At 39.3% G+C, this 10,224-nt stretch overlaps 1 protein-coding gene across 3 annotated transcripts in view; it reads right to left on the reverse strand.

Annotated features, from left to right (window-relative positions):
* The window catches only part of tmem94 (transmembrane protein 94), a 28,819-nt gene extending 18,901 nt beyond the window's left edge, over nucleotides 1–9,918 (reverse strand). The window contains exons 1-12 of one of the 3 annotated variants that reach the window (XM_024265264.2): nucleotides 9,767–9,918; nucleotides 8,793–8,869; nucleotides 7,167–7,374; nucleotides 5,174–5,293; nucleotides 4,851–4,972; nucleotides 4,445–4,581; nucleotides 3,444–3,649; nucleotides 3,154–3,305; nucleotides 2,563–2,665; nucleotides 2,402–2,488; nucleotides 2,216–2,332; nucleotides 124–180 (exon numbers count right to left, since the gene is read on the reverse strand). In XM_024265264.2, the coding sequence (XP_024121032.1) occupies nucleotides 124–180; nucleotides 2,216–2,332; nucleotides 2,402–2,488; nucleotides 2,563–2,665; nucleotides 3,154–3,305; nucleotides 3,444–3,649; nucleotides 4,445–4,581; nucleotides 4,851–4,972; nucleotides 5,174–5,293; nucleotides 7,167–7,190 (1,125 nt within the window). In that variant the 5' untranslated portion in view covers nucleotides 7,191–7,374; nucleotides 8,793–8,869; nucleotides 9,767–9,918. Of the gene's footprint in view, nucleotides 1–123; nucleotides 181–2,215; nucleotides 2,333–2,401; nucleotides 2,489–2,562; nucleotides 2,666–3,153; nucleotides 3,306–3,443; nucleotides 3,650–4,444; nucleotides 4,582–4,850; nucleotides 4,973–5,173; nucleotides 5,294–7,166; nucleotides 7,438–8,792; nucleotides 8,870–9,766 lie in introns of all 3 variants that reach the window. The other 2 variants (XM_024265265.2, XM_024265266.2) reach the window with 2 other exon arrangements.
* Nucleotides 9,919–10,224: the final 306 nt, after the last annotated feature.

The following is a 10,224-nucleotide window of genomic DNA, read 5'->3' on the forward strand; positions in this document are numbered from 1 at the left end:
ACGATCTATTGTGCAGCTGAAGCTTGTAAAGATGGATGGGGAAATGAGGGGCACAGGCAAGAATGAGAATAAAATGAGTTCAAATGGAGCTGGGATCACAATAAGTGCGTGAGTACAGAGTACCTGGGAGGAAACAGCATCCGTGTAGCTGCTGAGTGTGTCCTCGGAGAACTTAGCAAGCTAAGAGGAGAGCAGAGTCCAGTTACAACATAAGGAGGACTCAGACCCATTTTGTCTGTGTCTGAAGGCCTCTGCCTGTGTGTATATCAATTTCTTTTACTGTCCCATATGGAACTGTCTGTGTATGACTCTGTCTGTCTGATGTAAGTCTGCCTGTGTGTGAATGTCTCTATGCGCGGCTATCTGTAACTGTGTCTGAATGTGTCCCGCCACCTGTGTGTGAATGTCTTCATTTGTGTGTCAATTTCTCTCTGTGTATGACTGTCTCAATCTGTAGGCGATTGCCGTCTGAGTGTGAATGTCTAAATTTGTGTGTGAATGTCTAAATATGTAGATGAATGTCTCCATCTGTGTGTGAATGTCTACCTGTAGGTTAATGTCTCCTTCAATAGGTGAATGTCTGTCTGTGTGAATGTCTCCATCTGTTTTTTGAATGTCTCCGTCTGTGTGTGAATGTCTCCATCTATAGGTGAAAGTCTGTCTGTGCGTGAATTTCTCCATCTGTATGTGAATGTCTAAATCGGTAGGTGAATGTCTGCCTTTGTATGACTGTCTAAATATGTAGATTAATGTCTCCATCAATGCGTGGATGTCTACCTGTAGGTGAATGTCTCCCTTAATAGATGAATGTCTGTCTGTGAGTTAATGTATCCATCTGTGTGTGAATGTCTAAATCTGTAGGTGAAAGTCTGTCTGTGCGTGAATTTCTCCATCTGTATGTGAATGTCTCTGTTCGTGTGAATGTCTCTGTCTGCTTGTGTGTGAAAGTCTTTCATAGTTAATGTTTGTTTGTGTGTGAATGCTTGTATGTGTGTGAAGAACTTTATGTTTCACTGTTTTTGTCAGTCTATCAGTCTGTCTGTCTCTGTTTTTTTCCGACTTCTTGTCTGAGTTTCGCATTCTATGTGAATGCTGTCCAATCCTGAGGATCCTGTATGTAACCCTCTCAAGACTTTGTGTTTATCTTTAGGTTGTAGGAGGTTCAGCTGTATCATGAAGAGAAAACTCAATTTATTAGAGAGACACTTTAGTTGTTTGTCCTCAAATTGTTTTACTTTGGAAGATCTTTGGAAAATGTTTCCAAGATCATCTTCTCTAACGACTCAATCTTAAGGAATATCCAATAAATATGATTCATTTATTCTTTGATTTAGACAACTACATCAATGTATTGTACAGCTGCCAAAAACAAATGTCTGTCTTCAGAAAGATGTCTTAGCAGGATTAATGGAACTTTTCTTTTTCCCCAATAAGAGGGTTGGACAAAAAAACACATTCCGTCCTGTGCCAAAAGCATCATGAGAGACAGCTCACACACCCATCACAGGCACTTCTCTCTGAAGGTGCAGAACAGTCAATTTCTTCAGCAGTTTCTTCCTAAAGATTATTTAACAGACTCAAAGAAAATCTCAGTTTTTGAGCAATACATATGAAATATGTCATATTTAGCTTAGATGGATCAACGAAAAGTGTAATCCTTCAATTGTATTAAATTACTATGATATACCTCATTTTAATCGTTTTGTTCATTTATTTTATTCCCACTTAATTTGATTATTTCATAATTATTGTAAAAGTTTTTAATGTATATGAGGAACAATAAAGCTTTTGAATGGATTAAATTGACAGCAGTTTCAGCTCATTGGTTATTTTTAAGTGGATTTTAGAAAAAAGCTGTTAGGTTTAGAACCGGACGCGGGTCAAATCCATGAGTGTCGGAGAGGGGATCCATCTTTGAAGAATTATGTCACCTCCACATGACCACCCCAAAAAGCAACAAGAAGTAGCAGATAAACATTCATTCATAACAACAGATTAGTCACTAATTAGTCTTGACATGCATTAATGTGCTGAGCTGGCAGAATTTTTGGTCTGTAAATTTTTGCAAGATTCTCCAAAATGCAACTTATTTTTTGAAGTAAAAAAACAATTTCAGTCAAAAATCACAAATATTTGATGGATCCACAAAAGCAAACTATGCAACCCATGTTTTTGTCTTCTCATTTCAGAACAGAGAATACATGTGTGTCCTCACCAGGCCAGCTGGAGATACACGGCTGAACTCCGCCAACACTCGGGCCTCCCCGAAGGCGTTCACCAGCACCCACATCACCGGGAAGAGCAGGGGCAGAATGGGTAGGATGCCCATCACCTGTTCAAAGGTAGTTTTTATTTCATTTTGGCCACATGCCCCTCAGTCATGGAGGAGGACGGACTCTACCTGAAGCTGGATGAAATTATATGGGGCAGGTGTGAGGCTGGGGGCATTGCAGAAGAAACGCACAACATTCACCACCAGAAACGCCACCTGCAGGACAAACCGGGAACTTATAGGCTTTGATAAAAGCGTCGCAGTGAGCGTGCAGTGAGTTCCTGTCTCACCAGAACCACAGGACAGACGCGCTTCATGATGATGGACTGGACAGTAAACCGCTCGTTGTCAAGAACCGTGACAGGCCGGGACAAGGCTTGATCCAGACTACTCCTGTGGGAAGATCCAAACACATAGTGATATGTTCTGTTGGGTTCATTTGAATACATTTTAGATTAAACCTCTGCAGCTTTGAAAAAAATCAAAATAATACATGCATTGTGCACATTTTCCACATTCTGTGAGGTCACAGAAAACAGCGTGCACTTCAATGAAAGAGCATCTTTAAGTGCTGCAGATGCATTACATTGTTCCCCACTCTCCAGTCTATGGATTTTTTGTGTGTGATCTACAGCGCAAGCTAAATCCTGACTTAAATACTAATGTTGGCACCAGTTATCCATTACACAATCCATCTTCTAGTCTATTTGACAGATTCATAAAGCTTTTTTATTTGGGACCCTAGAAATCAGATTGCAACAAAAGGTCTCAACTTTTTTGATTCTGGAATGAACCCATCAGGTACATAAAGATGAAAACTTAAGGCTGGGAGAACGTCTACACTCACAGATTTGAAATGAAACAAAGGGGTTTTCTCTAACCTGACGGGGTCCAAAACCGGAGTACGGACCACTTTGAAAAGGCGGTGCTGGAGGGGACACTGGACTGATTTCTTCTCTGTGGTTCGAGGGGAGGGAGGGGGGGAGAAGGGTGGGAACAGATCTCCTGGTTCTAACACGATGTGCTCATTGTCCTGAGAAAGAAAAAAAAAATGCTTAGATAACATTAATATAAGACAGGACAAACTCCACAACTGTTACACAGCAGAAAAAAAATCAAGATTATTGATTTATTAATAAAAATCTGCTGCATAGGAGCTTCACATGCTCACCTTGATCCCTCTAAGAGACACAAAAGCCTCTTGTCCAGGTCTTAACGCAATGATGTCTCCTTCCACCAGCAGGCTGACAGGCAGGTTGACCAGCTGAGCGTCTCGGTATGTCCAGTGTAGGGACCATGAAGGGGAGGAAGGTGTGTACAGGTCTGGATACAGAGACGTGGGCCACTGAACCTCCCCCACACAACCTGACAGATATTCTGGAGAGGAGGACAGAAGAGAACGCCACAGACTTCAGCTTCCTTCACACAATCTCAAAGAATACTGAGAATCTGATATGACTGAGATCAGACTAAGACCCTTTAGATGAAGGGAGCAACACAGTGTGCAAAAAGTTGAAATTAATTGAAAAAAAATATTTCTAATACAAAATTATTTTAATATAAATGGTAAGGAGGACAAAATAAATTCACCAAAAGAAGAGTTAATAAACATAACTAATCAGATGCAAACATTTACTCGTCCAACTTTTACTTGCCAAGGAAGAGAAAATGCTAGCAACTGGCAAGTGTTCATTTCGGACCCTTCAAAATAAAAGTCTATTGCGATTGACTCATTTCTTATTGAGAAAAAGTATTATTGCGATAAATATTGTCATCGTTTTACTGCCCAGCACTAAGAAACACACAATTAAGCTCTATTAGGTCTCAAAAATACAAGATATTACTTTAAAGGAAAATTAATCAATGGATTTCAGATATTATTATTGAACATAGAGTAATCAATCACTGTTTTAAATCCAGTCCAGTTGTGTAGATGAAGGTGGATGAGATAGGGGGTGGTAAAATCTGTTCCTGCTTTAACTATGGTGTTCCCTCATTTATTTTAGAGGGTATGCTTTAAAAATAACCCCCAATATATGAAATCTGAAGTAGGATTATAGAAGTTTGATTGTTATCTAGACATATTAGCATATGCTGTATTTACGTATTGCTGACATTGGGGGAGACAAAGCAGTTCGTGGTATATCTGATGAGTTTCCACACTCAACTCACCGTTCAACTGTCCAATGATGCCTTTGAGGCGCCGCAGCATCTCCAGCCGCTTCAGCTTCTCCTGCCGTCCGACCAGCAGCAGGTTTAACACAAAGAGGAGCAGCAGAGCAGCGGCGTTCACCAGCTCCACGCCTGAGCTGCAGGGAGCAAACAGGAAGTGATGTGGCAGCCCACCACAGACGCATCTACTGTAGACTCCAACAAAAATGTGATTATCCCTAACTTATTGTGAGCAGTGTTTTTATAAAGTAAGATAAGATAAACCCTAACATTTATTTGAGCTCCTAAAGGGCAAACTCTTAAAAAGCTTGAAACATGATCATCAGATGAAGCAATCTGAAGTCCCAAAGACCTCTGATTATAAAACATGACTTTATCCCAAAAGAGTTGACGACAGAGTTTTTACCTGCCCCAGGGCTGGCTGTCACGGCAACAGAGGAAACCCAGGACCACCAGGAGAGTGAGGGCGGCCCCCGGCCAGTGGAGGCAGGAGTGACGGTTATCATGGCTAAGGAACCTCCACTGCTCCTGCAGACAAACACATTAGTGTGTTACACAGGGACTTATCATCAGATCAATCTGCTAAAACCAGAACAACTGACTCATTGTTAACCACCATCAAAACCTTTGGACACATTGGAAGATTACATGGACTCAGAGGGACATAAATGACAAGTTCTGCAAGGAACTTGCTGTTCTGTCTGTGGTGAATTGTGTGTGTGTGTGTACCACAGCTGTAGCTCTTTGCTGGATCGTCCTCTGGTGCTGATCCAGAAGGACGCTGAGCTGATCCCGCAGCTTCACCAGAGCCTGACGAGTTGAAAGACCCAGAACCACACCGTCCTCCTCCTGCCAAAATCAAGAGTAACACATCAAGCACTACTTTTTGATAAACACCACCACCTTTAGACAGAAAACCCCACACCTTCTCAACCCCAACATGTTTGATCACTGTTTTTCTGCATCCTCAGATGAGCGGCGAATTTTGTGATTAAGTAAATGTTGCTGGTAAATAGAGGTGGGAATCTTGAGGCATCTCACAATTTGATTCGATAACGATTCAGGAGGCAACGATTCAATTATGAAACGATTCTATTATAAAACGATCATCAATGCATTCCAGATCTGCATTTATTTATTCGTTTTTAATAGAAATGTTTCTCTTTACAACAAGACACTTGATTAGGGGTCTGCAACCCTCTCTCCAGAGCCACATGTGGCTCTCTGGTTAAAATAAAATGTTTTAAAGATTTTAAAAAGTAACTGTAAATGAAAAAGTAAGCAAGTAGTAAAGTAAAAAAAAAGTAAATTAACTTCAACTTTATTCAACTTATTCACAAACAGTTAACAGACGTATAAATATACGTATAAATCATTTAACGAGGATCCTAACAACAGTAGCCGTAATTATCCAGCAATCCTTTGTAGTTTATCAACATCATACTGACACATTCGGACTTCATTTTGAACTTCACGTTAGCTACGAAGCTACGTTAGGTTATAATCCACTAAATTATAAAGCAGATTTTCTATATTTGAACAAATTCAAGGATTTAAAGTGTTCCTTGTGGTTTTAATATATGGTAGGGATCACTTCATTAGTTCTGATTTAGTTTTTTTGGCTGTAACTATTAATTTGTGGTTGAAATGCACCAATAACAGTATAACAGTTTTTTTTTCAGCCATTAATGACTTTACACTTCCTACTGCTTTTGCTGCATTGACATGATCCTATGGTGAAAGGAAGTTGTGCTAAATTCTGTCAAAAGTTATAAATTATTTCATATTTTTTTAAAAAAAAAGCTTTATTTCTCTTCATATTTATGCTTTATTTATGCAAAAAACACAATAGTTTATTTAAATGTATCATGTCAGTAGCAAAAACATAAATATAAACCAGTATCTTATTTTTCTAAAGGCTGAGTGAAGACTTTGTGTCTCCTAGTGGGTTTTGTTTGGCGAGAAATCGATCCGAATGGCTTTTTAAATGTTGAAGGTTGCAGACTCCTGCTTTAGACCAATATTACTTACTTTTCTCCACCAAAGTGCATTTTTAAGTTAATACTTGCTTAACTTTTATTGAGAACATACAAATTCTGACATGAAAAGAGCTTGGCTTGATGATCAAAAATCTGTCACAGCATCAAAAGGAAAAATTTTCCCTGAACTCAACAACCTTAAATAAGATAATGTTACGTTTTATCAGTAGACCAGCTTTAATGAAACGCTCCTTAACTCATGTTAAACTAAATAAATACCGTCCAGCTAGCTGCACATTGTGATTTAGCAAATTTGTTGTGTTCCCTACATATTTAATTTCGGTGGGACAAAACTTATACACTGCGTGACATTTATCCAGTTGACTCTTGACACTACGAAAACCAAAATGCTTCCAAACTGTCGCTTTAAGTGAAGTCGGGGCCAGTTGGATGACGAGTTCTGGAAGGTCAGCCATGTGAAAAACGATTTGCTTTGTTGCTTTTACTTTAAATCATATACATTCGATCAATTATTTAAAATTCCTAAAACGGTTAAGAAAAGTTTATGGATCATAATCGATGCATCTAAAAATGGATTTTCCCCCATCACAACATATTCTTTGTGAGTCTACAAGAGATTTAAGAGCTTCCTGGGGCTTCATCGACCCATCATTCTTCATGTGTCAGCCTATAAACTCCTGTGGATCAAATCCCTTTTAGCTGAGCTCCATGGACAAACTCACCTGCTTCTTATCCTGCGCCTGCATGGTTCCACACGCTGTTCAGCCCTAATCCGCTCGTCGAACTGGAGGCCGTCGGCAAGAAGCCTCGAAGCCTCACGTCCCCCCCCAGCCTGCAGGAGCCGAAGAACAGAGGGGAGACTCGGGGACCTCTCTCTCTGAGTTTTCTCCGGAGGCTGGGATGCAGCTCGGCTAATCCCGTTCAGAACATCTTTGTGGAGACACGCAGAGAGAACACCGGAGAACGTTCAGCTCATCCGCACAGACGCTGTGTCTGCGGATAGTCACATGTAAGCAGAACAGTTTCACTCAGAGCAAGCAGAGGGTCAGCATCCACTGACATCAGAGCCCCCAACAGGGGCCCGAAACATCCGAGTCAGCACTATAGACACAGAGAAACGAGACAGAGGGACTACAGACAGGCCTCATACAAATAAAAGATTACAGAGGCTATAATGGCTACAACAAAATAAGCAAATTTTAGTTAAAAAAAGTACAATATGATAGGTGTAAGAAATATCACTCTGCGCTAAAATATAATCAGAATTTCCTCTGACACAGGAAAAAAAATCAATAATATACTTTTTTGTAGCTATTTTTGAGATCTCCTATATGATGTGATTTGTCTATATGAGAGATAAAAATTGTTTCTAATACTTTTAAATATATATTAAATAAAACATACTTTTTGTAATTAAATGTTCTAGCTTGTTATAAAAAAGTAAAGATTCTACTGTGTTCTATTTTACAAAAATGTGTATATTTTTAGTTAGAATTTAAATATTATTCACAGTCACAACTTTCAGCTTTACGTGGTGATAATATGAGTGAATGATATGAAGGAAAAAAACTTTAGTATAGTTTCAGTAACTGTCTGTAACTACAGATTAAATATCCTTTGATTCATTGATGTATTTACTGTATTTTCCAGAGTATAAGTCACAAGAGCAAAAAATGTCTAATCAAGAAGAAGAAAACTACATAAAAGTCGTTTTGGAGAATAAGACTCACTTTTAGAAGAAAAGTGTGACGTTTCAGAACAAATCCGCCAAGCCCAGCTTAGCTTAAAAAAAAATAAATAATACAAGAATACTAATCTTTCTGCAATTAATCATGTTTGTTTTGGACGACACTTCTTCTGCCACTGTCAGTAGCAAATACTTAAGAAAAAAAAAAAATAAAACTATGAAAAAAATTGCGACTTATACTCCGGAAAATACGATAAATCCAGCCCCAACAAATATGGGCTGAAACGAGTAAATGATGCTGCAGCTTTTCAGTGATCGGATTTTGAAAGTTCAAGATTTTTTTTTTTTTTTGGTAGAGTATAATCTCCATCCACCTTTAGAGTGAATCACATTAAAGGTCTTTTCTGGACGGGAAAATAGAAAAAAAACAAACAAATCCAAACGGCAAGAGAGGTTTTGGTACCTGAAGGTAGTAGATACACTTCACTGTAATTGAGAGAACTCATTGATTCTTACAGTGTCTTATAAGAAAGAAAACAAAACTGCAACTTTTAAACATCCCATCGTTTTTATTTTGAAATTTGCAACTCTTTTATCCCAGCACCAACTGCACAATCATCATTTTTTAAAAAGTGTTAATGCAGGGGGAGATCCCACTCACATGTTTCCACTTTTATCTGCCCAGTTGCTTCCGGTGGATCTGTGGTTCCATGAAGCCTTGCTCAATGGCATCACAAGCTGAAGTCAAGAGCAATTCTGAGTTAAATTCAGGCAAAACAGATAGAAACTGAGGCTGAAAAAAAGGTAAAAAAATCTCCCTTGGTGAGTCTTGCTCCTGCAGTAAAAATATCCATTAACCCCAGCTGGTTAAAGTTGGAAACATTTAACAGAAACGCTGACCTTAGATCTGGCTCCTCTTACCTGAAAGTCATTTGCATCAAAAACTAGGTTCAGAAATAGCTCACGTTTAGTGTTTATTTGGTCTAAATGTTCAGCCTGACATGGATGAACTCCTGTTCATTCACAAATCACCTCTACAACATTTTTTATATTTTTATATTAAGTTCATAAACATTCAAATGTATAGATTAACTTCAGCCATCAATAAATCCTTGCTATGTTTATGCAGGACTTTTCACATGGATTTAATTTGTGAAACTAAAATCACATTTGATTTCTCCAGCCCTGGTTCTTACAGAGACTGCCCATAGACTGTAAAAACAGTCTATGGATGGACCCCAGGAGACAAAAGGGTAAGCAGCTGTCAGACAGGTGAGCCTCCTGCGGCGTGACCCCTTCAAAGCATCTCCAAAAAGTAGGACAAATGGTTTCCCAGAGAGTCATAATAACAATCCCTGTTACCCATAGCAGCTTTTCGTGTTTGTAGTCAGGGTCATATCACACAAGCGCCACATTTTGTCATTGAAAATAGTCTTAAATGAGTGTGACTGGTCTGCTGTGGTGAATGTAGACTCATAGCATTACGTTAAACGTTTCTGCTCGTGCAGAGGTGAGTTTTTCAACGTCCTGTTTTAGTGACAGCACAATGCTAACGCAGAAGCTACGAAGTTAGCATACAAAAACAACCGCCCGCCAAATGTCAGGTTGGTCATAAACGACATTTATGAAGCCTACCTTTTATTTGTGTGTTTTTCCCTCCTAGAATCCTTTAGAAAACCGATTTGCTCCCAAGAACCCGCTTCGGTCTTGGAGCCTTTACAGAGCAACACCGGCCATGTTGGCAACCCTCCGAGAATGATGGGACAGGGCGCTCTGATTGGTCGAGGATGGAACCCTCCATCCTGATTGGTCCAAACTAGAAGAGGGCGTGACGTAGGATGAAAGTTCAGAGGTTATTAAAATTTCCCATGAGCCCAAAACTAAACAATCACGGGGGGAAAAAGAGAGAGGCAAACGGGCTGTTTATTTAAGTAAAAGCCCGTTTACTTTAATCAAAAGTGTCACGATAGAGTAACCTACTCACAGTAATACGCTATTAGATTTCTATGTTGAGCTTTGTTATTTTGACAACGATGAACTTAAAGAACTAAAGAGGAGGATGGAGGAAGTCAGTGGCGGGCCGTGCATTTCAC

This window comes from Oryzias melastigma, unplaced genomic scaffold (genome assembly GCF_002922805.2).
Source record: "Oryzias melastigma strain HK-1 unplaced genomic scaffold, ASM292280v2 sc00434, whole genome shotgun sequence".
NCBI classification, from domain to species: Eukaryota; Metazoa; Chordata; class Actinopteri; order Beloniformes; family Adrianichthyidae; genus Oryzias; species Oryzias melastigma.